Raw genomic sequence first — 27,964 nt, forward strand, 5'->3', positions numbered from 1 at the left:
TTGTCGGTTTCTTATAACACCTGAATGTCACCAAATTCCTTGAAATTCCACCACATACTAAATTTTTCTTAATCTCACGATTTTAACTTTAAGAGACAGATTTTGAGATTTTTAAGAGACAGATTTTTCTTCGTATGGAATAGTTTTTTTTTTTTGAATTGTTCTGTTTTTCTGGATGTTCTACTCAAACAAAACCTATGCAAAGCAGAAGTGAAAAATTGTGATCAGAGCTCGACGGATGAGATCTTGATCATTCCCTAGGTTTTCTAAAGAGAAACACTTTGTGATTGATCTGACAAGAAGCGAGGATATGATTGATCAGTTCCACATTGGAGCGCACATCAGGCATGTGGTGAGAAAAAACTAAAATGATAAAGCATCAGGAATCTCGTCCGATGTTCTAACGAATTTTATGACTGCACGATAGTCTCTGAAAATTCTTTGAAAAATTTAAGATTCGTTAATTGCCTATTGAAAACTGTCACTGGGAACCTAAATCGGTGTTTTTTATTACTTCTGAAAGTAACTGAAATGCTCAAGAAATGTTGAAGAGTTACGGGTTTAACAGTTTTTAACAATTCAACAGCCTTAACAAAGTCTTAACGATTTAATATTCTTTATGAAAATCAGTTACTGACAAAACCATCATTTTATAATTTAAAATATCCGTTCCAGAAAAAAAAAACCAAAACAATTTCTAATCTGAAATCGTGCGAATGTTTCTGTATATGAGATTCACAAAAGAAACACAGTATTTTATTCATTAGCGAACAGTTATTTTTACTTATTTTGTAAAAGTGCTCGTTGAAAAAAATGTTGACTTGACATATGTACATTTTTCAAAAATTTTTCAAATTTTTTTTCATTTCTTTCCAACATTTCCGTAGGCAGAGAGAATAGCATTTCCGATCTGTTTCCGAGAATAACTAAAAAAAAAGTACACCTTTATGTTGATTTTGGCATGGCACTTAAATATTTTTCCGAAATTTTTTCTTTCTTTTTTTTTACACTTTCTTTCTTTCATCTTTTTTTTTCTTAAAGTGTAAAGCAACCGTCGAGTATGGTTGATTCGGCGCAACTGGGATAAAACGCTTACCACCGCGACTCAATAACAGCCTAATTTTTTCTATTTTCTTTTTTTTATAAAGGGTTTCTACTCTTCACCCTTTGAGTATGCAAAAAAGAGGGTTTCATCTATGTGAGGATGAATTTTCGGATTTTGCAGCAGTCGCAGTTATCATCCTTCTTGAAAATTTCAACAACAATCGAGAATTTTCGTTCGTTGGTTTGTTCAGTTTTAAAGGTAACCTGATAGTCTACATCATAGTTTACAACATAAATTCAGAAAAAAAAATCATGATTAATTTTTAATTAAATCCTATTGATACCGTTCACTATAATATAACCGATATTAACCGAATAAATAATACTACTAATATTAATTCGTCATCCTTTTCGTTGTTCTTTATCAAAATACGCCTGAAAACACTACCAACAACAGATAACACAACAACAACAACATAAACTGGAGAAATAAAAAGAGGATAGCGAACAAAATCAACATTGCTGAGGACCAACAAGATAATCACAAATTTCTCGCAATTTACTTCTGTGTATATTTACTCGCAGTTCACTATTTACTCGCAATCTGTATTTACCACATTTGTAAAAGATTTTATTCGAATAACCCTCCCCCACGAACAATGATGATACATAAAAACAACTATTGTTTTTATAACCTAATATTTTCTTTGAAGAGTCCCGAGATGCAGTTACAGAAAATAATTTAACTGCTGGAGTTCAGAGATCACTATGTAAACCATTTATTATATACTGTACCTGTAAACAAAAAAAACCATAAGAGAATAAGTATTGATCCAGCCCTAGAGTTTCATATTCCAGAAGAAGATCACTTGAGCTACTGTGAACAGGTGTTACATGCCATGCTACCCAGGACAAAAGAAATCGAAATCATCGTGGACTTCTTTGCCATCCAATATCATTTGGTAATTTTCCTGACGCAAACTCGGTGCAACGACATTTCGCTGCAGGACCTAGTCGTTTGTGGGAGAAACATTTCCAGAGTTTAAACGAGTAGAAACGTATTTCCTTTGTATGATGCATTTGTGAGCAAATTTTGAGTGGATAACAATATATCGTGAGCAGTGTAGCGCAGTCGGTAAGGGGTTCTGCTATAGCTGCAATATGATAGATCGGAGGTTCGAATCCGCCCCAGTGCCCACCAAACCTTTCATCCCTCCGGGGTCGATAAATTGGTACCAGACTTTTCTGGAAGGATAAAAACAGTGGATTGACACATCGGCTAGCCCCCACAAGTCATTCTATAAGCCAGTTACACGTTCGTAGATCTCAAACGATTCTGAATCGAAGTGAACGTGGGGGCGCATCCCAAGCGGATTGATTAACGCCAGATACTTTACCCTTTAATCTTTAGCAGTGTATCAATCTAAGTGACATTTTCTCGCTGGGGCGTGTTTATCCCACTGGTAAATTTTATTGGACACAGGCTCTGAAGTTGGGGGTCACTAGGCGCTTCTTGGATCAACGATGCACTACGAATTCAAAAAAGAGCTCCCTTATCCAGTTTATACTCCTGACAATCAGAACGCAGATATAACGAGTTCCTGCTGATTCTTGCTGCCAATGTTTGAAAATTGGGATTCAGGCCTTACACTATGTACCTGGATCCTCGAAATAATCTAGTCTGATTGCGTTGTTATGGTTACCTTTGCACTTTGATTGCCGAGTCTTTTTCAAGAAAAAGAAAACAGATCGGTTGATAAAAATGTTTGCTTGGTCGCTTCGCTGGAGAGTTAAAGAGTTTTTTTTTTCTCAGAAAAATAGATATTACAAATGGTTTGAGATGAGATTCAAAAAAATTTGTTATTGGTGGGAACAACATCCACAAAATGTCCCAAATAATAGAAAAATAGCAAATAAAAATCTTTTTTTATTACAGGAATGCAATAATTTCAAACGATATTAACTAAAAAAAAGTTAAATAGTATAAATACTAACAAAATAGTATAAAATAACGATAAAGTTTATAGAAGTTATAAAAATACGACACACTGTTCAATCAGCTGGTGACAGAAGAACTTTTCAAAGAGAATTTTCTGTGTAGAATTAATTTTAGATGTGTTTTTTCTCACGTATAATGATGTTCTGTTATACTTTACTGGTCAGTAGCAAATCCAATAACAACCTGTAAGTTATAAATGTGGAATTATTATATGCACATGTGTTATGTGAACTTTTTTTTGGGGCATGGGAAAACTAAGAATAATGGCATCACACATCGCTACATTGTGTATGATGTTTTTTGTACGGTAGGCATGGCAGGACCATCATAAAATCATGCAAATTTAAGCAGTAACAAGAACAATCACACGAACATTTCTCTCCGTGAGTCACAAAAGCATTCGTGGATATTGCGCTCGATTTCCGTTCACCTAGATTTCTATCATGATCTCTACCATTATTTCTATTTTTGTCATTGTCATTTAAAAAATTTTTGTTGTAATTTCTATTGTTAGATTCATTATTATTTCTGTTAATGTTATTATAAATTTCCAGACTTTTCCAATGTCATATTCTTGCTAATACTTCTGTATGAACGGGAATCATTGTTTTCTTGTTATTACAGAAATAATAACAGAAATCATAAAGGATAAAGTTCCTGGCGTTAATCAATCCGCTTGGGATGCGCCCCCACATTCACTTCAATTCAGAATCGTTTGAGGTTTACGAACGTGTATCTGGCCTATACAATGACTTGCGGTGGCTAGCCGATGTGTCAAGTCAGTGTTTTTATCCTCCCAGACAAGTCTGGTACCAATTTATCGACCTCGGAGGGATGAAAGGCTTGGTGAGCACTAGGGCGGATTCGAACCTCCGATCGATCGTGCAGGAAGCGGAACCTCTAACCGCTACACTACACCACCCTCACAGGAATCATATTATTATGAAATGTGATAACAAATAACATCATAATATCATTTTTTTTTTCAAAGTATTTCTTGAGGCAGGCACTGTGGCCACACCGTCGGTTCCGTCGCACCCCTTCATCTCTCCGGCGTCGACAAATTGGTACCAGACTTGTCTGGGAGGATAAAAATGGGTGATTTCGTCCATTTCTTCCTAATTGCCGTAAAAAACAGCCCGAACGATAAAAAACGGCTTCGAGCGATCCGGAGCGCTATTTTCTACAACGAGTTCAATTGGAGCGCGCCAGCGCTGTGCACGCGCTGCATCTTCTGGGCCGTTTTTTACGGCAGTTAGGAAGAAATGGACGGGATCACCCTTCTCTCCATAATCTACTATCCCGTATGCGAACACTCCACCTGAAACCCGTACCATATCAGATTCGTGGGGTGATACCTTTGACGATTGCTGTAGAACGCGTTGGTGCATCCCAAGTGGATTGATGCGCCAGTGACTTTATCGTTTCTACCATTTCTATAATTGTTATTATTTTATCTAAATTTTTTATCGTAATTTCTATTATTATTTCAACGATTATCTTTGTTATTATTATGCTCTTTTTTATTGGTATTATTGTTATTTTCTAGATTTCCATTATGATTTCTGCTATTACTTCTATTATTATTATTGTTTTTGTTATTTTTAGTTCTATTATGGCTGTAATAATTACTATTATATTCATTATTGTTATTGTTATTACTTTTATTATTATCATTACTGCTATTAATATTATTATATACAAAATTTCTACTATGATTTCTCTTATCATTTCTATGTTTTTGTTATTTCTATTATTTTCAAGATCTCTATTATGATTTCTGCTATTACTTCTACTATTACTACTACTATTACTATTTTCTATTCTTATTATTTCTCATTACTAATCTTATTTATTTTTTTATTATTCCTGTCAAAGTTTCTTACAATACAAAGCAAAACAAGACAAACAAAGGTGGAAAAATCACTTGTCAGGACTTAGAGCTCATTAAAATCTTGGAATACATATTCTGGATTATGCTAATCTCCACTTTCAAAAACTGTCACTACAAAAAAAAAACAAAAACTCCACTTGTCAATGTTATTGAGTTCCGTTCGCTGTGTCGTAACCATCTCTCTTCGCAAGTTTTATTATAGCTACCAGATTTCCAGATGTTCGGATGTGGAAAAAAAAACAAAAGATTCGGTGTTCTAGATAAAACAAGTGCAATATCTGAAGTGTAATGTCTCTGTTGAACACAGCTCCAGAGACGTCGAAGATTTGCAGGATTTCAGGAACAGTTTCCTTGAAAATCAATGACATGATTAGATTAATTCATCACAGAATTTAAGGTGTTCTTACAAGAAAAATTTACGGTTCTATTTCCTTATTTAACAAAAAAAAATTTATTGTTTTCCTTGTGCAGTATTTATGAAGTTTAATATTTTATGATTATAAGGTTTGAAGCAGTTAACAAAACTCATTCAAGTAAGTGTAGAGCCGTTCGAAAAGTTAACGAGTGTTTTGTTTAAAGCTTGTTTAAAGCTTAAGGGTGTAGTTTTATGCGTACTTTGAAAACATATGCTTCAACATTCTGGCTATCCTAAATTTCTTTAGAAAATTTCCACAGTAGAACTTACAAATCACCAGTTTTTTTTTGTTCCATCTACATATTACGGTAGCAATAAGCAACTGCCTTATCTCCACATCTGGTACTTTGCATTAGCCTGAATCCAGAATGATAAATGCCTCACATAGCGAGCCGGCAAGCTGTGACTTATTGAAACAGCGAGTAGCGAATCCTTCTTCGAAGCTGATGATTATGCGATTTTTCTTGAATGGTTATTTTTTTTTATTTTCTCTTTCTTTGCATCACCAATTGACATATCTCATATTTCATGCCTCTGACATTATTTACACTGTTTAAAATGAACTATGATGAATTGGTGTCGGGTAACCTTACTAGAACGTTCTGGAACGAATTAAATCTGGAGAAATGAATTTGAAATTGGAAAAAATTCAACTTTTCGACTATTTGATTTTGTTTTAAAAAAAGAAATAAAAAACTTTAGTACCCATTCAGCTTTCGTCCCATGTCACAGCTCTTTTCTTGGTGAATTGAAGTTCCTGGTAATTAAAAATACTCGAAAGAAAATTAGGAAATACTCATTTAAATGCTTATTTTAATGGGATTCCCCTTTTCCATCAGAACCACAAAGATATTTGAACTTATTGCTTGAATGTCAACCAAAAACCACTCTAAAAACAATAATATGAATCTGAATTCAACGAAAAAAAAACAACTTTTTTTCGAAAATCAAGACTAAGCTGACTGCATTTTCTTTAACAAATCGAATAATTTTTTCAGAAGTTCTCTCATTATTTTTACCTGCACTTTAGTATATGTTGAGTTAATTAAATTGAGTTAAATTACGTTTAGGCTTTAGGCTTTAACAAGAACTGCTGAACTTGATAAGGTTCACCTTTTCACAACTATCCACATAAGCATGAACTAAGATGGTTCCGGAACTATGTGGTCGGTCAGGAGCATCGCTTTTAACCTACTATAGAATGTCTTATTAGTTAATTACCTACATTCGATAAGGATTACCTTTGTACCATACGAAATAGAGTCTTAGGAAATTCTTGCCTTCATCAGGAGAAGTTTTTGCCCGAACGAAATCGGATTTTTCCTGTTACCCTGATGTCGTGACATTTGAGAGGATTTTCTCGTATATTCTGGATTCCTAAAGACTACGATTTAGACTAGACGTCTCGGGAAAGCAATTCGGAAAAATCACTGGATTTAGATCTACTGCAGAAATTTTTTCACATTGATATGGTAAGTGTGAGATGGAAGTTTTGATAAATTTCCGAGATCATTGAAAAAAAAGACTTAGTGATGGAATTTGATGGAAAAATTGATGGAAAAAGCTACGGGGTTATTATTCTCTCCAGAAAAAAGAGTCAAGTCAACCTCACCTTTCATGATCCAGGGCACAATAAGATGCGTGCAATTCTTGAACGAAATAAATTTTCTGCAGCAAAAAAAAAAGAATGAAATTATTCATTATGTTTAATTGCAAGTTCATTCTAATTCGTCACATTCCATGACATGCCACCAGGTGTTGGTGGCAGCTGAAGGATAATTGATTGCCTGGACTCATTCTATTATCTGAGTGATGCTCCACATTCACATAATGTCTAAAATGTGCAAATTCTTCCGTGCTTGAATCCTCGGCGGATCGGCCATATCCGAAATCCGAAATATTACTGGTTTCAATTGCTCCTACTATTTTGGACTAAACGTCTCAAATGGTAATGGTGAAATATAAGTAAACATAGTAATTTATTTATATTTATATTATTATTTATTCTATTTATTTATTTATATTTCATTTTTTCATGCTTGTTTTTATTTACATATATTATCGTTTTTTTTCCTTATGCAAATGATCTACCTTATATTATTTATATTTGAAGCTTAATTTGAATATTTTTCTCAATTACTCTATCTTCTGACAGTTTTTTAAAATCTCAAATTCAAATTTCTGCAAACAGAAAAATCACGGAAATCTCGCGTAAAATTTTAGCTAAAAATTGAATTGAATTTTTCTTCAAATTTATTTCTAAGTTCTGTTTACGATTTATGTAACTGGAGAAAATGGAAATAAAATGAAATAAGTAGAATAATAAAATAAATAATAAAATATTAAAATAAAATTGAATTAATGAAATAAGAATTATGGAAATTGCTACCATCGTTGAAAATTCAGATCATGAGTATTTTTTCTAGTTTACTTTCTCGGCAGAAGCTTCTGAATAACAACTTTTTACATGCTGTGAGTGTATCAAAAGTTTTTTTTTTCTTCCAACAGCTGCTGTGTTCTGATTCACGGAATGTTCTGATTCCTGAAATATTCGCTACGCTTATTTCTTGGAATAAAACACGCTTTTCTGAGATTTTTTCCACATATTTTTAAAACTCGAGTGTTACGCAATTTTAATGAAAGGTTTCCGTACCTGCCATCTAATGCCTGTTTTCATTGTTCTTAGTGTTCCTAGGAATGAAAGGATCCTTTAATTTATTCGATCGATAATTGTACATAACATCAACTCTTTGAAATTAATCTGGAACGTATCCGTGGTTCGATAACTAGGATTTCTTTCGAGTTTTGTGATGGGGTGATTTTTTTTTACGAATTTTCAGTTGGCCTCAATTGTGCTGTTGTCACGTACAGAATACAGGAATAAAAACCCTGATTTCATTATTTTTATTCTTTTTAGACTCTGATATAAATTTATTCACAGTCTTTATGATATAAAATTCTGCACATGCTCTTGTTTCCATTATTTTCATTTTTAGAATCCGATATAATTTTTTGCATACACCGTATGATACAAAGTTTCTTACATTTCTCTGTTTTTATTTTTTAAATTTTTTTTTAGCTCTTTAGATAAATTATTCACAAATTTTCTTAGAAATATTCGCTACGCTTATTTCTTGCAAAAAAAAAACGCTTTTCTGAGATTTTTTCCCATATTTTTAAAACCCGAATGTTTCGTAGCTGTTATTTTTCAGCTAAAACGTTCACCATGAAGAGAGCAATCGTTGGATCCGGTTATCTCGTACTTAGTAAGAATTCATATTTTTTTATTTTTTTTTCGAATTTCTTTTCTAAATTTAAATTTTCAGTTAGGTTAGATCGGGTAGGTCATTATGTCGTAATGATGACCTACCCGATCTAACCTAACTGAAATTTAATGATTTGATTTGGCTTGATTCAGGTTTGCTAGGGACATGCTTTAATCTGTCTACGCTCAGCGTGTTGCCCGAATGTGAGCGATCACTCACTCGACCGTTACTAATATTCTTTTCAATTCAATTATTTATTGGTATTGGGACCTTACTTACCGTTGCAATTCCAGTCCCATACATGATCGGTAAGCAATAGAAATCACAGAAAAGAAGTTTTTTTTTTCTCAAACAATGTCTAACCATTCTTTATTTTCAGCCACTGACAGATCGTATTTTGTGAATCCGTTATTGATTGGTGCACCAGGAGTACTAATTTGTCTCACACTCCTAAGTTCATATCTAATTCAATTTTGTATTTGCATTTATCGCAATATACGGGTTGTTTTTAACAAATTCTCGTAAGTTTAAAGAAGTGAAGAGTAATTCAACAATGAATTACCGGATGTACAGTAATTTCTCTTCAGTGAAACGCTATTCACCGATATTGTTGTGAAATTACTTATTGTATTCGCTTCACTGCTAGCCGTTCACATTTCTGTGATCATTACACGAACGACAACGTAAGTTCGAATGCACTTTCTCCCTCTCTCTCTCTCTCTCGGAAGAAAAAAAAATGAGTGTACGAGATCTTGAGATCAATGTCCACATACAGTGTATGCGCTTATTCCTGAGGAGATTTATATGGATATACGGAAACATTTAGAAAGAAAGAAATGCGTAGATATACGGAAACATTAAGAAACCATTCCTAACCATTTAATTTATTTTAAAACTATTCAAAAAAAATCAACACGTCATCTTACTATCTCGACGTTCATTCAAAGCGAAAATTCTCAATTTATTTGAAAACTACTTTAGGTGTGGCATAAAACAGAAAAAGAATGAACAGAGTTGACTAGAATTTCTTTCGCGTTTTATAATCATATAGGACAATTTTTAGCGAACATGATGGATGAGATATCGTTCCCCATTCAAACTCCTCTAGATTGCATAAGTTTTTTACGTTTTGGTAGCGAAACAGTGCTCTGATAGAAGAATACCTCTCATTATAGAACCAGAAATGCTCTTTTTTCCGACGCTGACTTAAGCCACAGATTTATTCACTGTAAAATTTCAACATATTTATTACTTTATTTATTTATTCACTTGAAACACCCATAGGTGTGACAAAAAACAAACAAGCAAGAAGAAGCAAAGCTCACTAGAAATTCGCCGATGTTTTATACAGTATAGCAAGATTGCCCCTTTTTAGCACATTGCATGCAGGCGGGGAGTTGATAGGTAATTCTCCTGCTATAGAAGTTGAGAAATCCTGAAGTGGAGTGGGATAAACAAGGTGGAAATAAAATCCACCTCAATTCTCACTTCCAATTATGGTAGTGATTCTTTTCCCGAGAACCTTAGTTCAATTTTCGTGCTACTGTGTATTATCAGTTTATCTCCGCTCTCCTAGATTTTATCGCTTCATTATCCTGTTGAGGGCTAGAGAAGAAATATCCAGATGTTTCCGTACAGTTTCTGAAACTTTGAAACTATAAGAAACAGCAATAGGTATAGGATTTACGCTCTCTTTTTTCTTCTCAACGAAATTGTGGTGAAATTTTATTTGTGGCTTGACATTTCGACAGCTTTGTTTTTCTCAAAGCCCTGCGGTATCGAAGACCTGCTCGAGATTTTTGATGCTATACGTATCTCTTCAACGTTCTCTTTTCTCTTTACCGTGCCTCGATAACCTCTATATCGTTTTAAGCACATTACGCTAGGAATAAAAAACTGACAAGTCTCATCGACAAGTGGAAGTGGTGAACCACCGGGCTCATATAGATTGTCACGCAATTGCTGGATTCCTGGACATCAATTAAATAGTTCTTCCACAATATCTATAGATATGCACTGTTGACCTCTAAAAGCTATCACTAAAGCATTCGATAATTAATAACTCGAAGCTAGGGAACAGAGACTCAACTTATGGTACACTGTAACGATCTAGTACACAGGCTTATCGAGGAATCCCCGCTACGAATAAAAAAATATGTACATCGGTAGACACATTCAGCAGTGAAGAAATTAGACATATTTATCCACAGCGTGACATACTTTTCCTAGAGTAAATTTTACTCAATAGCATTAGTTCAAAGCCATAAACCAAGAAGATATAGGAAAAGTAGCGATTACTACGAAGAGTAGAGGAGAATAAAACCATGCATGTGCTCATCTCGTTTGAATATAATTTTAAAATGGCGTGGTTACCAGAAAGGCAAAAGTGATTGTACTTTCTAGGAAAATTTTGAAAAATTCGAAAAAAAAATAAGCCTGCAATGGAAATCCCTTACACTTCACCGCTAAATATTATACTTCCAGACGAAGCTTCACAAAAAAAAAACACTAAAATAAAATTTGAATATCAAGGACTTGTAATTAAGCCCTCGTAGGCGTCAGAATGCTTTTAGAACGCCTGATGAATGGATGATTCTGGGTATGAGTACAGAAGGATCATAGTTCTCATCGCTATACACTTTTACGTTTTTGGATTGGATGCAACTTTTGATATTTTTATTTTTATATTATTATTTATATTATTATTATTATTAATATTATTAATATTAATAATATTAATAATATATTTAATTATTTATATTATTATTATTTATTATTATTATTATTATTATTTATATTTATATTTATATTATTTATTATTTTTCATATTTTTCTTTTTCAACTTTTTTTCAAGCAATTGTTTCACACTATGCGGCCGACTAGCATCAGAAGGAAGCCCTCAAATAGTTTCCAGTTTTAAGTGCTTACGTGTCTTCTTGTTTTAAGGCAGCGTATCACGAAATCGACATAGTACCCCAGAAAACCCGCAGAGAAAGACCATCTCAGTTGCGACGCCCCTCCTTTGCGCACGCGCCGCATCCAGATGCGATCGGTCAAAGATCAGTGATGTCTTCCCATTAGCCTATCCAGATAAAACGGCCGGACTCCGTTAAAGATTGTCGTGTCTCCGGGTGCTAGTTTCCCAGGTCCCATTTCGGAGTCTCATTAACGTGTGGGTCGCGTAAGGAACTGGCACTGGGACCCTAGCATCCCGGGAAAAGCGGTAGGCTGCTGGGGAACCAGAACGTGTGCATAGAGGAGCATTCTAACTTATTTCGTAATGTTGTTCCTACCCCGTTGTTTACGATGATCAGGGAACGAACTGATCCTGCAATCTACGACTCCATCTCTTGCTTTTCCCGCGGATTTCCTTACGACGATGCCAGATCCCTGATATGCTGCGTTAAAGATTGTCGTGTTTCCGGTTGCTAGTTTCCCAGTTTTTGTCCCGTTCCGGAAGCTCATTGACTCATTGAAAGCGGTAGGTGCGCACCGTCCGGCGTAGAGCTGATGCGCACGAGGTATGGCACCCATCCAGGCTTGCGTCGGGATGGATGGTTCATCCCAACCTCGCGGGAACATTTGCTTGGAGGCCCTAAGGCTACCGCTATACCCTACTGTATTCTACCCTTACTCTGTGCTCATGCCGGCTCGTACATTGTGTTCTGACACTCGTGAGAATTCCCTGGCCACCCCGCCCTTCCGGGGGCTTGCGGCCGGACTCTACGAGGCTTTTAGCAATACAGATGTATACATATAACATATACATACTGATTGCCTCGCCATTATTTTGTGGCTTTGTGTACCCAACTGCGTACAGTACCCACGAGTACTTACGTAGCATTCATCCCAAACTACATGTATTCACAACAATATAGTGTGAAAAGGGCGGGGCGTAACTAGCCACTCATTACGGGCCTAGGAAGTACAAACCCCCGGACGTATGAGCAAACCCTGAGCGGGAGAGCATATGCTCACTCCACCAGACAGCCTCAGGGACGCCGGTTACCTTCAACTTGCTGCAGCTCTTTCTCCGCCTTTTAGCTGATGCTATTCCTCGAAAGTTGCGTTGTTGTTCATGATCGATAGCATCCGCTGTTGAGTCTGTTCCGGTTATCACTTGCCAGTTGACACGTTGATAGAATGAATTCCGAAACACGTAATGGTTTCTTTTGTGGAAGCAAAATTGGGCGGAGCGTAAAGCGCGCGAAACAGTGGAGAGCTGTGGGATCTTGTCGCATCAGCGTCCTTCAGATGTTGTGAAAAGGAGTCGCGTGGAATCCGCGACAAAGATGGCTTTTGAGAAAATTCGTATTACATTATTTATTTGCCTTTCAGTATCAGACGATTTTCACTACATCTGTTGGCTTGGGAGCAGACCGATGCTGAATACATTACTATGCTATCGGTTGTCGTTTATTCTTCGATGGTTGGAGCCATGTTCTACGCGTTTTCCATTTTCGATTTACTCTACCAGTACGTAAGAGTTTACTTCTACAACGTTTGCAACTTTACAAATTAGCAAAAGTTTACAAATTTAGCAAGAGCTATGAGGCAAGTTCTGCTTCAAAACAACATCATTTCCAACGACATTATGACTTTTGCTCATTTTTCCCACATTATCCGAAAAGAATCGTCATCACACCTTTGCAACAGTTGAAAGCAGCACCAATTTGAAATTGAGGGTGGTAGGACATGGGCGTTTTTCACGAGTATGACCGCTCGATCCCCACAATAATTCAGATAAACGACGAGACAGACGGTCTCGTCTCACCGAAATACCTCAGGGTAAGGTACCAAACAGGGGGACAATCAGTGGATAGCTGACACTGTCTCTCCCGTTCGCTCACAGTGGTGGCGCGCCTCCCTGCTCCCGCAGAAATGGCACATGGTCGTTTGGTGCTTCCAAGAAGTATTTGGAGGGGGTCGACAAGGCTGTCCATTTCTCATGTTGATTGAAGATTTGTACTTGATTGCTCGCTTCCGTATATTCCTTCTATCTCGTAACTCACTTATTAGCGACTAGAGGGAATAGAGTAGAGTCACGCTCTTATTCGTAATCTACACCCTGAACTCTATATTTTCCACTGGGTTTCACAACTACGCCAATGTCGTGTCGTAGCTTCGTAGCAATGACGAAAAAAATTTATGGAGAAACCTAATACCTCGTGGTGAAGATTATATACGTCATAAATCCTATTACAGGCATATATACGATCAAGAGAAGCACGAAACCATTGAAACAACGCCAAAAACATTGCTGTTTTACCAAATCCTACACCTTATCTGCGATGCCATCTTTTGCCTACTAATTGTGCTGCCGAGGTTCGAATACTTCTCGAAGAGGCCGAACCTAATTATTGCCCACTCGTTTCTCAACATATTTGGATCAGCCATTTGGCCCGCCATATCACTCATTGTTTACTCAGAGAAGGTCCGAAATGTAAGCAACATAAGTTTCAAGTGTTATCTAGCACTATTCATATCTAAGCGCTCTATCTTCAGGAATTATGCTTCCGAACTATTTTAATGCTCAAGATGTGTTCGTCACCGGACAATATTCAAGATCGCACACGTTGTAATCGTATGAGATCTGCTTAGGTGAATTGTTATCTTACAGAACTAAAAACATATTTTCTATCCTCAGATAGCGTCAACAATGTCCTCACCTTATGCAACATACGATCTCTCTGTTTGTTTTCTTTTTCAGCATTTGATTTGGCTCTTCTTTTCTGAGTACCTTGGATGCCCGAATTATACCCTTTTTGAAAAATGTGCAGAATATTTCAGATTACTATTAATTTCGCTGGAAAGAATTTGCTCATGTTGTTAATTGTTAATATTTCGAGATGTGCATTAAGATAATATGCGTTACGTGTGTCCTCTGAAATCCCCATTTGTTAATGTAAAGGATGAAGTTTAAAAAAAGATGATAGTAAAGTGCAAAGCACTGATCGATCAATATAGGAATGCACCCACGCGTTCGACATCAACTTGTAGTAGAGACAAAACGACGTGAAGCACGGTGCAGTTGCGTAAGCGGCTGCGATCGAAGCGGCGCGGTAAAACAGTGGTTGAGCCTTAAGCGTTTGAATGCACCTTAAAGCAAAGAAATGAGGACTCATTACTTCTCGGAGTATTAATGTACTTCTTGAACTAGTTTTAGTTCTTAGTGGTCAGATCTACCTTTCAGACTCATGCGAGTCCCTTGCGTGTTTACACGCCAGTTATATCGCAACTGTCTGCCATTTTGTCTGATATTTCATTGTTTTATAATGTTTTATTATTGACAAATTTTGCTGTCTTATAACCCAAAAACTCTCCTTAGTGCCAGTTTCATGGGCGAATATTTCGCACCTGCTCTGCCTATTTGTTGTGTTATTGTTAATTGCCTTTATTAACTTCATGTATGACAACAAATTGCATTAAATGACAAGAGCTCGAGGGTGACGTGAACCTTCTTTGGACAGGTAGTGTAAAATAAATAATCCACAAATTGTATCTACAGAACTTACAATTTGAAGTAAGCAAAACAGTCATGAGAAGAATTCCTCACCAACAATATCAACTCAACAACCGAACAAAAAAAGACGCTTAGAATACATACACAATAAAGTTGATGAAAGTGAAAGGATCTTACAGGATTTCTGGAAATTCATTTTTTAAAAGAAATATTGTAACTAGATGGTTACCTTAACTTGACATACAGGTGCCACAGTCACGATGCCTGCATACGATCAATAGTGGACCGGTAGAACAAATCATTGCGTATTTCCTTCACATTTCCTCCATTTCCGCTAATATTTCCGACAACAATTCCTGTACGCTGTTCTTAGGTACGTTAATGAGATACAGCAAATTCTCGCGCAGTGCTGCATAAATCTGAAACACAACAATTGAACAAATCGTAATAAATACGGAAGTAATTTCTTTAACGTACAGCTTCAATCCGTTGGAGTTGGGAAAGGTGTCTGTTTTCATCAAGTATGCTGCTTTCATCCTGTTCTATGGTGCCTTCTTCAACATAAAATCAGGTGGCCGCAGGCGTGGCTGCTGAGCCGTATAACATGGAAAGGTGCTCCAAAGCGGGAGGTGAGGCCTCCCTTATATTACATAATTTTCCTTCCGGAACAGTGACGCTGGAATTTAAAATGTGGTACTTGTGAGGCCCACACTGTGTTACATAACTTTTTTTCTACAGAGGTTGTTTGACTGTGGATTTCTTCTCTTGGAATTTTAGCCCATAACGCTAGCTAAGGTTTTTAATTCGCATCACAAATACAGATCGCTCCCTCAGCGAGGTAATCCCCACTGTTTTCTTTAACTTTTCTTCACTGTACCTTTATAATTGCTGTGGAATACTTTTTGGGAGAAGTGACGTCAACAAAGTACGCTGAGATTCCTAATGACTTAACGCACCAAAAAAAAACATTAAAAAACAGGACACTCCTGAATTGCCACAACTTCGAGGGACAGCGTTTCTCGAATTTGTGGCAACCCTTATGAGGCACGCCTCTTCTAGGTTCTCCTTCTCCTTTGATCGAAATAAAAAAAAGCTCAAAAAGTTGCTCAATAAATCTACCCAAACTGAACGGAGAATAAAATTGTTAAAAGTATGTTAATATGAAATGGAATACCTTGAACGAAGTCTCGTCGGCGATTCTGGGTTCAACAGTGTACGTAGACGGTCTATCCTCATCAATATCATCAACATGTTTCGCGGGCTCTCCGTGGTCCTGGGAAGAAGTTAGATCTTTTTTTGTAAAGTCAACAAGTCAAATAAGTGTAAAGAGAACACATGAGCATACATATTTCCCCTCATTGTTTTCTTCCACAGCCTGGGCATATCCTTTGCATTCCTAATTGTCATTATGAGGTTTTACAATATTAGAGCATTGTGAGCGAAGGAGAAGAGCCCGCTCAAATTGTTTAACAGAAGTTAATATTTTAAAAATATTGTGAAGAATCACTTCATGCACACAAAATAAACGAGAACGGCACAGCAACCCCATGGATGCCTCATACACGCCTGATATTGGCAGTTACACCCCCTCAGGGTAAACTTGGGTCAAAATGACATGAATTATGTACGTAATTGCGTACGCGGCTTCTCTTGAGGCGCCTCGGTGGAGCGTAGCGGCTAGGAGTATGGTGCAATCCTTGCTGGGACCACCCATCGCTCAAGTTTGCGACGGCCTCGACCTGGTCCCAACTGCTGCTTCTACCGCGCTGTTCCGAGCGCGTACGCAAATGTACCACAACTATAATCGTGGTTCATGTCGTTTTGACCCGACTATAGGTCATTCTCGCCCAGTTGAGTGTCTTCGCGCAACCCACATCCTAGACATTCTAATCGACGCCTATATTCAACATGAAGACGTCTTTGAGTAGTCTTTTTTTGTAGATTATATGGTCGACAGTCTATCATTTATTTTCGACTTTTTTGCCGAACGTCACATTGCACTGAAGGAGGAGTGGCTCGTCGACGTCACCACTTTCTTGTTGTCCACCTTCGAAGCCGAACAAGTAAGTGCAGAGTCCTCAGCGAAATCTCATCTTTGGACCAGTGCACGTCTTTCATAGATTTTTCTCAATTATACTCACGGAAATACTTCTTTATTAGAGTCTACCTCGTATTGCTGGTTTGGTATTCGAGCAGTGGAAATATTCGGATTTGAAAGAGTCCTCCTATCCTACTTTTAGTCAACTTAACCTTGACAGTGCAGATGTCAAATTCTCTTTCAATCATCCTCTTGTACTGCAGGTTGGTTGATTACTTTTTGCACTTTCTTACATTTTCTATGGATAAATTCTTGTGGATGCTTCGAGTAGAAAAGAGCCAATATTCCATTTTCGGATACTTTCCTAAGCTTCCTTAGTAATCTAAGATTAAGATTCGTCTTCGATCCTTTTTGTCTTACAAAGTCATTTCGTAAAGCTGTGGTCTACAAAATTGGATGAATGGTAGTAGGTTAGTAACTTTTATTATATAACTGCAAAACTTCATATCCAGCAGGCTGTTCAGGAAACTGTGTGTTATCCAGATTTCTAAAAAAAAACACCAGAAGGTAGTAAAGGAAAATTTAACCACTTTATAGAGCAAGTACTTCTCTACGAGTTTTCTTCAGAGTTTTTCTTTATGTGCTCTTCTTTCGAATTTATTAACTAAAACATAACAGCATTACGCATTCTGAACGCTTTTGCAACTTGTTCCTTCTGGGAATTGAACCTACGAGGTCCTATAGCTGCCCCTGTTCGACTTGTGCGCCTTCCTTGTAATTTGGAAAGCATTTTATGTAGCCATGTTTTGCTCTTTCAGATCAATTCCATTGTGGATATCGGAGCACCATTTCATTTCCAGTTCACCGCTTTAGTTTCTGAGTTTATTGATGATACTGGATTCGATCCCTTACCTGAGATGGAGCAAGAGCGTTATTCGAATGTTTTGGCGGCAGTAAGAGCTATCTGTTTTCTATTATAATACTTCTATTAAAATAGACTACTTTTGGATTTTTCTAGAGTCAGCGTCGCATGCTTTTGCTAACACTAAGTGATGGTGAAAGTGACTTCAGAGCCATAGAGTACAAGTCGATAAAGCAACTTTCGCTACTTCTTAAGCCAGGATGTAAGGTGCTATTTTATTTATCTATTCGCTTTTTTTCGTGTTCATTAGGTCTATTTACCATGATTACGTGTCTAATTTGTTCGCCGTGATAGCGTTCAGGACGTGGTGGTTAGTTTAAGGTTCTTCTCATTCCTCCCGTTCGGTGCAGGAAAGGAATACTTTTTCTCAAACCTGAAAACATTCAGATTATAGGTGAGCAGTTTTGAGTATCTTTGTTTTGCTTAATTCTCGTAGTCTTAGCGGCAAATAAAGCTATAAATCCATTTTTGAAAGAATAATGAACTCTGAGTTCTAATTGTGGTCGCTGTTAGTTTTTTTCTTGACGTTGGACATCTTGCAGGTGGTGACGTCGAGTCATTATTTGAAACGGGCCGACCACTTCAGATCATTACAAAGAAGATGAACGAGATCAGCCCTGATTTCGAGTTAGTTTCTGCTTTAAAGTCAGTGTCATTTAGTGCTCATCGGCTTACCAGACTTACCTCTGTTGCAAATTTCCATGTTGGTCTTTACATTTCCTTTGCATTTTTTTAAATATATAAATTCAACACGTGTTATGGTTTTTATCTTACCAATTACTATCACCTCGCTTGAAACTCTACCTTCTTCGGAACAGTTTCTCCTCTTCTTCCAGCTCGTGGGTTTAACGATTTCCTGATGAGTGTCTGTATCTTTTATAACGCAATACCGAAAGATAACATTGCAAACTCACCGAGATTATCGTAGACCAGATATAATGACAGTTTTTAGCCTCTTGCCTTATCCTGTTTCAAATATTTGTCATTGTAAACGAACCCTATAGTCTTTCGCTCACTTCATAAAAGGAATTGGCATGAGTTATGGAATTTGGAGTCAAAATTTCTTAGGTTACGAAATTCGAAGGTCAATGGTTAGCTTTTCAACGATCGTTGTCTTATAAAAATTGCGTTCTGCTTGATAGCAATACTTGATATAAACGGTCTGATGCCATGTTTATTTAGAGTCAAAAAGAAGAAGCAGACTAAGCCACACATCCATTCGTCAAATTCTGCTCAACGCGATTCGAACTCGAGTTCAGGTAACACATGATTCCTTTCAGAAAAGTTTCTTAAAATTAGAGTGGACTGCATCCGAACTCCCAACGTACGTTTTTTAGCGTTAGTTATTTGGTCACCATTACCATCGCACACATGCACTGCATTCGAGTCCTTTATTACAATCGCCAAGGCCTCGTCCTGGTCGCGTGATCGGTTGCGTTCGAAGCGGCGCAGTTGAGCCAAAGACCTCACTCAAACTGGAATCATAGCTCGACTCTGATGACAGAGCTGGCGAATATCCAACCTTGATCGCAAACGCTAACTCCACCGCACCGCTTTGAGTGCAAACGGTTGCTTATGCAACTGTATCACATAGCGTGCAGCTCCTCACCTACTGCACTAGACATCAGGTCGTTTTGACTCCACTATATTTGGAGTGAAACTCACACTCACGTTGCTGCAAAAAGCTTGATGAACTTTCCTCTCTGCAGTGTTTGGAAGAAAACTTCTCTGCTGCGAATGTGACGGAGGTATTCCTTGATTCTGACAGCCTATCGCGATGGAGTTGAGTCTTGAGAACATTTTCTTCTGAGAGCAAGCATATCCGGGAGAAAGTTTGTACTCTGCATGGAGCAAAACAACTGCGAATCAGTAAATTCGACGTGATAAATGGACTGATGGACATTCTGAAAGCCTACGGTCTGCATCCGTCTGAAGTGTCTGTGGACGGGGAAAATGTAAACGGATTTGAGTTATGGAGTGAACAGAAAAATGCAGACAAACAGAACCTTATCATTTTCAAGGATAAAGTGTCTGACGCCAATCAATCCACTTGGGATGCACCATAGCGTTCATTTCAGTTCAGAATCGTTTGAGGTTTACCGAGCGCGTGTCTAGCCTATACAATGACTTGCAGGGGCTAGCCAATGTACCAAGTCAGTGTGGTTATCCTCGCAGGGAAGTCTGGTACTAATTTATCGACCCCGTAAAGATGAAAGGCTTGATGGGCACTAGGGCGGATTCGAGCCTCTGGTCGCTCACGCTGCAGGCACAGCCTTGGCGATTAAGTGTGCATAAATTCATTGCATACATTTAATTGCTTACACCTCGTCTTTTCTTTACTGAAAAGTCCTTTTTTCTAAACTTTTTTTTTACAGAGAAGCCTTGTGGTGGTGCCAACATGCCTAAAGTGAGTTCAAAAGAAGCTTCAAACTTGTTGGAGGGAACCATGGCTCTTGACGTCGCAGATAACAGGTTTTTCACTATTCCAGCTTGTTGCATATCGTATTTGACAAATTCGTATTGGTTGTTTGTTTTGATACTCATTCGGGCTAACTTTTCACGATATCAATGCAGCTCTCAGCTTCTCAGATTTGCTTGTTAGGATTAAAAAGGGGAAAAAAGCTTGGTTGATACCTTGGCATTATGTGATTCAAGAAGTTTAGAAAAGAGTATCTATCGTCTTCAAAGGTGCCGTATAAGGCCATACTTCAATGGATATTATTTTTACGTCACCTCCCACTTTTATTATCGAATTGTATTTGTTCCGATCTTTCAGGAGTTCAGAAACAAAAACAGAAAAAAAAAGAAAGTTTTTTTTTGTCTGCAATCTATGCAACTAAACCGTACTAATGAATCAAATAAACGATAACAGACAAATTACTATCATGGCTATAGTAGTTAAATATCAAAAGTGGGAAATTAAGGGACTATGAAGCTTAGAGTTCGATATTAATTTTAGTAGTTGGAGGTTCGGGTGACGTCTACATTGTACGAGAAGATATACAATTTGGACCTCAATTCAGCTGATTGCTTACGATAGCTATTATGTCTATTTACAGATTATTTCTCAGTGACACCATGCATAACGAGCATCAATGTACTCGACCGAAACCGGTCGCTCAGGTGCTGATATCTCTTCGCGAGCTGGATGCTTTTAAGTGTGAGAACGCTGTTCAGGTTTCCCCAATGTATCCGACCTCTCGTCGTGCTTCGCTGGAATCAAAAAAGTCCTTTTCTGATTCTGATGATAAACATCCAACGAAAGCGAGGTACATTACTGTTCATTTTCAGACTTTTATATACAGTGATGGATCGAGAATAAGCTAGAACTTTAAAACTAAGATTCTCAGGAAATTCTAGTGTGGTGGGTTGGTTCAAAGTAACTGAACCATCGGTTCCGCCCGCAAATTTGTTGCTTTAGCCAGTAGAGTCATGAGTTCGCACGAGATTCGACACCGGAACAACGCATAACTACAAAATGTTCGAGGGTGAACATAAAATGAAATGAAATTCTACAGTATGCCCCTGTTTATCGGTTCTTATCAAAGTTTCATTTGGTTTGACACCATCAAACATCCAAAATTTTAATTTTAAAAGATAATTATGCGCTTTTCCTTGGAGGACTGTACCGGTATCGTGAAAATGCATGATGCTATATTCCAATCTTATGCATACTAAAGCCCAACTTCCTCGGCTTTTCCTTAATTCAAGTAGTTTGAAAACTTCGATTGATTCCTGGTCCACCTTCTTTCAAGATTTTCTAGGTCTGGTGCTGGAAATAAGTCGACTTCTGCAATTGAAATCAAGGTTTTCACGCACTTCGGCTCTACTCCTTGCTCACGAACAACCCTTACATTAAGGATACGAAGACGACCGCTGTCTCTCCAGCACCATCTGTTTGTAATCCTGATTCTCTCATCTCTGTGAAGGGATCCTCCGCCATTACCGAACGGAGCAGTGGTTAGTTGTTTTGAGGTGCCGGTCGTTAATTTTTTATTGATTATTAATTGATCAATTTTATTTTTTTTATTACTGATCGACGTAGTTATTGAAAGTGTGGGAAAAAGTCGTCCATCATGTCCTATTTGCATTTAGGTTTAGCCATAGGGAGCTCTTTGTGTGTGTTTTAGACATTGCTGTGGGCATAGGTGTGATAGGGAGGAGCCGTGCAGCTCATGTGATGAGGATCCCTTCGCCAACCGTCCAAAAGTGAAAGCGATCCTTTCGCGAAACGTCCAAAAATGGAGGGGTCTTTTCGCCAACCAAAAATACAGAAGTGAATGGGTCGGAGCATCGGTTCTAACCATCGCACCTATGGCTGTGGGATAATCAGCCTGGACAAAAACAGAAAATCTTATTCGCCTTGGTGACAATCTTTAAGAACGCGGTGATTTACCAACCCCGCTAGTCAGTGAAACTGGTCAGTTGTTTTCTTTTTGAAGGTCTTGCTTGGTGTACTTGGAACAATATCGAGGCTTGGCTAGGAGAGAGGAGGAGTTTGATGGGATATATATGGTATCAAAGACGTCGAACCATTTTTAGGCCTTTGAAAAAGACGAGTTTGTCGAAACGTCAGGCCAATAAAAAGGTTTCACCTAAACCTCGTTGACATAACAAGAAAACATAAAAGACAGAAAAATTAATTCCTGCCATAATTGATTTTCTTATGGATGATTATTAGCAGTCATTTAGTTATTATTTGCATCTGCACGAACTGACCAGTTATTATGATGGTCTATCGTTTCCGCATTTCTTTTGACTTTTTGAAGGAGATCGAGATTATCTTCAAACGCAATCCTCATCGGCGATGAAGCGAAGCAAGGAAAACAAATTGAAGAGTTTGTTGACGAAGGTATTATTTGTAGTTGTTCAAATGCTTTCTGTGCGAATCCTTAACGTGTTCTAACTGTTCCCATTTACCAGAAGTTTACCCCTGAAATCGTCAAATTGGAAGACAGTGATAGTGAATGTCAAGTCGTCGGCACTTCATCTCCCGTGACTACACCACCAGCATACGCAACTCAGATATTACCACAAACATCTCAGGTTGGCGATGATTTCGAATACTAGCGTATGTCATATCTGGGCATGGAAACTTTTTTTGCAATCTTTAATCATTAATCTTGGGAATGTTTCTGGAACTTTTTTAAAAGGTGATATTTCAAGGTGACATGATTGCGCATTGAAAATTGTCTCTGTTCAATGTATCGTCAAGGTTATCATGAGATTGAGGAATGTTTTCAGATAAATTTTATTTTAGGCTGCTGAGGATGCTTTGATTGCTAAATTCCGTGCGTTGAACGTTGTACGACTTGCAGAAGCTTGCAGGCTTATGCGTTTTACAGTTGGTTCATGTCGCAAAATTGTTCAGGTTTCTTGTTGGTTTCGTCAATTTCATTGTCACAGTCCTTTTCCCCCATTTTTACTGTCTTGTTTAGGGAATAGTTGTGGATATTGTAGGCTCTTTACGGATAGTTGATGGAATGTGGACTATGAAGGTATGCATGTTTTCTGTATCTGTTTTAAAAAGGAAGCGATGGAAAATATGATTTTCACGAACGTAGTTGCATTGATCCAGCTTTTCTACGATGGTGATATCATCGTTATCGCTCAAAATTTGAAGCAGGGGACCATTGAAGTAAATAAACCAAATACAAGAGTGGGGAGAGATTAAATGTAGATAGAATGGGAACCGATGTAAACAAGGGGGACAGCATTGGGAATAGAACTAGCTTTTCTGTAGAATGAATGGTACATGAGGGATAGTGCTGCTCGCTGTCAGTTTGCAGCTACAGTTGTTTTTGTTTGTGTTTTTCTTTCTCATACTTAAGATATTAGTGTTTTTATTGACGACGGATAGAAGTATTGTCTACAAAAAAAGAAATGATGGATTTTTTCTTCTTAAATCGACCTAAAGCTCGAAATTTATGTTTGTGTGACGAAAAAAGTGCTCCATATCGCTTCAATCTGCAATTTTGAAAAGAAAAATATCTGAATGCACTCAATCCTCATTTTCTGAACAGTAAGAGAAAAGAAACAAAATTCGCAGATTTCCACTGTGAGTTCGCCACTAGATCCACACTGAAGAAAAAAGAAACGAAATTATCTGGGCTTACATATGCTGAAAGAAAAGGGAGAGGGTACCTTACAAAGCAATTCTCTGAGGATTCCTTCCGAAAAAGAAAATGTTCTGAGATTCCAAGTCTTTTTGGCTCCTTTTACTAGGATCGTGATAGCTGATTAGAGTGTCCTTTAGATTTTTCTTGTGATTCCTATTCTTGCTCCTTTTTCCTTCTCTGGTAAAATTTCTTCTGAAATAGAAGGTATTGAAACTGTGCTGGGTACTGGAACATCCATCAATATTCGAAACGCTTTGTTAGTCTCTGCCTTTTCAGAGGTTCAAAAAAAAAAAGAATATATTGACCAGTTTGCCATTTTGAGACCTACGTATTAGTCAACGTCTTAATAAGGGAAGTCTAGATCTATTTGTCACGTCCGTATCGTGTCCTATGCGTGTCATATTCTGGAAAAGAGTTACTATCACAGTTTCAATTGAATTGTACCTTAATTTCCAAAAGTTGAATTTATTTTTGTCACCCGCGGATGCATTTGTTCATCTCGTAACAGTTGAGATTTTATGTTTTTGCTTTCATTTTTCCATTTAATTGTCAATAGTCCGTAGGATTCTCATTAAGGTTACTGTGCAAGACGAATCGATTGATAAACTGATGTGCCTTGTTGATAATCGATTGCTCACATCGCTTATCGGTTTAACACCTAAAGAAGCAATGGTACGTCCTACCAACTGCAATGAATCTTTTCTGTTCAAGGTTTAGTTTCTCCTTTCTATTTGATCATTTTTTTTCGTGTATTTTGTAGGAAATTCGTTCATCTAGCGACATTGGCCGACGACAAGATGGTCAGCGTAGGCTCGCTGCTGTGGAAGCACAATTGAAACGACTGGATCTACTGTTGGAGCTGGAATTATTCAGCAGTGGCCGGGCAGATCCTATAATACGCAGTATTCAGACACTTGTACAAGCTCTTGATGTACTGTAGTACAATAGTGGATCTCGTGTCGCCTATGATACTTTTCAGTCATTTCTTAGCTCATAGTTTGCATACTGTAGACAGTTTGTACCGGTAATATTTTGGAGCGATATATCACAGTCTTTTTCAAGAATGTTTTTTTTTTACCTAATATGATGATAGGCACTTCCACGGCGTCTGGCCGGCTTATAGTTCAAATCTACCCTGGAACAATTTCGTCTGGGAGGGAACTGCTCTGATTTCACATGTCAGTTGGTCAGTCCGAGTCATTGTATAGGTTGCATGTGTGTTCATGAACTTTTAAACTTTTTTAGCATGCGATTGAGCGTAATAAATAAACAACGTAATAACATCTTTATGAACGAGTCTGAATTGAAGAAATTTTTTCCAATCAGGCATCGTAGTGGAGTCTTTAAAGGCTATGGCTTAGAAGATTTCCATTCAACATATTAGCAATTAGGTTCATACAACTTTGATTCTTCCGTTTGTGAAGGAAGAAGAACGACACTTTTCCTTCCTTCTTCCAGGTCCGCTTGATATCCACGGGAAGTCATCAGCCAACGTCAACTGAAGTCTCCTTTCATTTGCAGAACAATTATAGTTGTCATCACCACCACTACTATTATCCCGAATGTCCATGCACATATCGTATGTTTTCGCTTTTTGACGAAATCCACTAGGGAGAATTGCTTCTTTTGCTTGTTGTGGACTGAAATCAGAGAAATTTTTGAGGAAAAAGAATAAAATTTAAAAGAAATTTTTGCCGAATTTCTAGAACTGAAGGATGAAGAACTCACAAAATGTGTGCGGACGCTCTCGATACACATACATTTTTGGTGGCTCATGGAATATCTCTGAGGTGGACAGGCCACGTAGTCTAAACAAGACAGATTCTTCAATTGACTTCACACAATTCCTTTGTGAGGATAATTTGAAGCTTATAAAGAAGGTTCTGGATTTTTTTTCTTTGATTCCTTATACATGAACCGACTCCATGGCCGATGCTATTTGATGATGGGAGGCATTTTATTAAGAAATTATCTAGGCAGCTTGAAGCTTTGGAGCATAAAACTAAAGTTTAAACGAGTGGGCAACGCTGTTCCCATGTCGTTTTCCAGGACGATTCGGAGAAACGGTTGCATGGAGTCACGCTGTGCTTTCAATCCACACTCTGAGCCCAATATTTGTCTACAGAGACTCCAACATCGTCAATTTTGAATGTGTGGCCTTTAAACACTTTTCAGGAGTGTCTCGATGGATTCGGAAGTGACTGGAATGCTAGAAAAGAGTATTTCCACCAGAACGCAGTAGATGTTCTTGTGAAAAGAAAATGTGCACCGCAGAAAAAAAAATTCCCATGCCTACCCTAGAAATATCAAGCGTTCTCAAGGAACTGATAGTCATTGTTTTCAATATGTTGAAAGCAAATTCCACTTTCTGGTGATAATTCTTTCTTTTCATTGTTTTTAAAGAGAAGTAGCAGTGGATCGTATTTTTCAAGAGCGTTTCCTGTCTTGCAGTTTTGTGTCTAGGACGTAATTTGGATTGATGGAAAAAAATATTTATGCATGAGAGAACTTGATTTTGTCACTGCACTTTACGAAACTTTACTCGGACGATCAAAAGAAAAAAGATTACGGTCAAAACGTAATTTAGAGTAAAAAAAGGAAAAGAACTCCAATTTAGCTTCGAAATCAGTGTTTCTATCCATCCACAGACACCTCTGGTATCAATTCATGGCCAGCATAGGAGTCGAAGGACTGGTTGGTTCTAGTGTGATGTTAAACTATCGATCGTGTAGACATAGCTCTGAACCTCTTACCGACTGCGCTATACATATACTTCAAAAAGTTTTTTTTTTTCAAAAAGCAATGTTCAACGTTTAGCAGACAGCATGAAGGCTGTCATGAGTCAAGGTTTCATCCACTATCACCTGTTCTAATTGTTATTTTCTGCCAAAAATATCAAAGGTGGTCAATAACGTACAATAACGCTCATCCAATCCTTAGAAACTACTCACCGAACATTCTGAAATTCCTGCAGATTAAGTGGCTGCGAGTTTCTTTCTACGATAAAGCGAGATTTCCCAACACTTCTGTGAATTGTTGCCGGACCGGGGAACTCGTTCGACACACTGGGAATTTCAGGTCTCATCGGAATCATTGAAACACAGACACTTGCAGATTTCCGTCTAGGAGGATGCTGAAAAAAGTTCAAGTAGATGAGGAATAAGATGCGATGAGGACAACAACTTCATAATTCTGGAGATTTTTATGTTCAAAACGACTTGAAGCTCTGTACAGTTGCGTAGGCGGCCGTGGTCGAAGCGGCACGATGGTTCGTAATGGCTGGGATTGAGGAGAACCCGCTTACACTACTCATTGCTGCAATCCGAGTGAAAGTAACGAGGGTCCCATCTCGGTCCCAATTGCTAGCTCCAGCAGGTCACTTCGAGCGCAACCCCCTACGCAACTGCGCCAAGGTTCAGTTCGTTTTGACTCAACTATAATATCTTACCACCCTCTGCTTCTCATCACAAGCAGTGGCGCCTATATTCTGAGGTGGTTCAAGCATTTGTCGATTTCGTTGCTCTTGGACAAACGATGATCTGCGTTTATAGTGCGTCCGTTCGATGAGATCCGAAGAAACTGGCATGCTAAAAACTAAATCGTATAGGAGTAACTATCATCCGATGTTTTAGCACAAGATAACTTTAGGGTTTAAAATCTGGAGAGTTATAAGTAATCGCCACATGTGCTGTTCTGGAAGAGCTTAACGTTCATTAATCGACAGATGACTAGAACGACTTGAAGATATCAGAGTTTCCAATGGATAATGCGACATAATATTTTTCCTTGTATTACTAACTCGAC

General features: G+C 37.8%; 4 protein-coding genes across 7 annotated transcripts; 2 read left to right on the plus strand and 2 right to left on the minus strand.

The window, feature by feature from the left end:
• Positions 1-8,578: 8,578 nt before the first annotated feature.
• On the plus strand, positions 8,579-14,219 carry RB195_012918 (uncharacterized protein; the record flags this gene model as incomplete). Its single annotated transcript, XM_064202514.1, has 7 exons — positions 8,579-8,618; positions 8,771-8,926; positions 8,998-9,139; positions 9,206-9,301; positions 12,957-13,094; positions 13,824-14,061; positions 14,124-14,219. 7 exons carry the CDS (start codon positions 8,579-8,581, stop codon positions 14,217-14,219), a joined length of 906 nt encoding a protein of 301 aa, XP_064058395.1.
• Positions 14,220-15,648: 1,429 nt separating this feature from the next.
• Positions 15,649-16,488, minus strand: RB195_012919 (uncharacterized protein; the record flags this gene model as incomplete). The annotated part of the gene is made up of 3 exons (XM_064202515.1): positions 15,649-15,757; positions 16,256-16,354; positions 16,427-16,488. The coding sequence occupies 3 exons, from the start codon at positions 16,486-16,488 to the stop codon at positions 15,649-15,651; spliced, it is 270 nt and encodes an 89-aa protein (XP_064058396.1).
• A 278-nt stretch (positions 16,489-16,766) lies between these two features.
• RB195_012920 (uncharacterized protein) lies at positions 16,767-25,429 on the plus strand (the record flags this gene model as incomplete). Of its 2 annotated transcripts, XM_064202517.1 has the most annotated exons (22): positions 16,767-16,917; positions 17,023-17,144; positions 17,242-17,382; positions 17,938-18,072; positions 18,138-18,248; positions 18,363-18,435; positions 18,584-18,668; positions 19,224-19,300; positions 20,417-20,513; positions 21,101-21,164; positions 21,219-21,310; positions 21,806-21,848; positions 21,902-22,001; positions 22,811-22,893; positions 22,965-23,087; positions 23,302-23,412; positions 23,480-23,539; positions 24,737-24,832; positions 24,921-25,012; positions 25,071-25,184; positions 25,254-25,338; positions 25,406-25,429. In XM_064202517.1, 22 exons carry the CDS (start codon positions 16,767-16,769, stop codon positions 25,427-25,429), a joined length of 2,079 nt encoding a protein of 692 aa, XP_064058397.1. The 2 variants fall into 2 exon arrangements, with proteins under 2 accessions (XP_064058397.1, XP_064058398.1); XM_064202516.1 differs by lacking the exons at positions 25,254-25,338; positions 25,406-25,429 and having other exon boundaries at positions 24,921-25,100.
• A 124-nt stretch (positions 25,430-25,553) lies between these two features.
• RB195_012921 (uncharacterized protein) lies at positions 25,554-27,746 on the minus strand (the record flags this gene model as incomplete). Of its 3 annotated transcripts, none has more annotated exons than XM_064202519.1 (5): positions 25,554-25,658; positions 25,712-25,800; positions 25,889-25,968; positions 27,112-27,293; positions 27,609-27,746. In XM_064202519.1, 5 exons carry the CDS (start codon positions 27,744-27,746, stop codon positions 25,554-25,556), a joined length of 594 nt encoding a protein of 197 aa, XP_064058399.1. The 3 variants fall into 3 exon arrangements, with proteins under 3 accessions (XP_064058399.1, XP_064058400.1, XP_064058401.1); XM_064202520.1 differs by having other exon boundaries at positions 25,706-25,800; XM_064202518.1 differs by having other exon boundaries at positions 25,655-25,800.
• Positions 27,747-27,964: the final 218 nt, after the last annotated feature.

This window comes from Necator americanus, chromosome V, assembly GCF_031761385.1.
Source record: "Necator americanus strain Aroian chromosome V, whole genome shotgun sequence".
Taxonomy (NCBI): domain Eukaryota; kingdom Metazoa; phylum Nematoda; class Chromadorea; order Rhabditida; family Ancylostomatidae; genus Necator; species Necator americanus.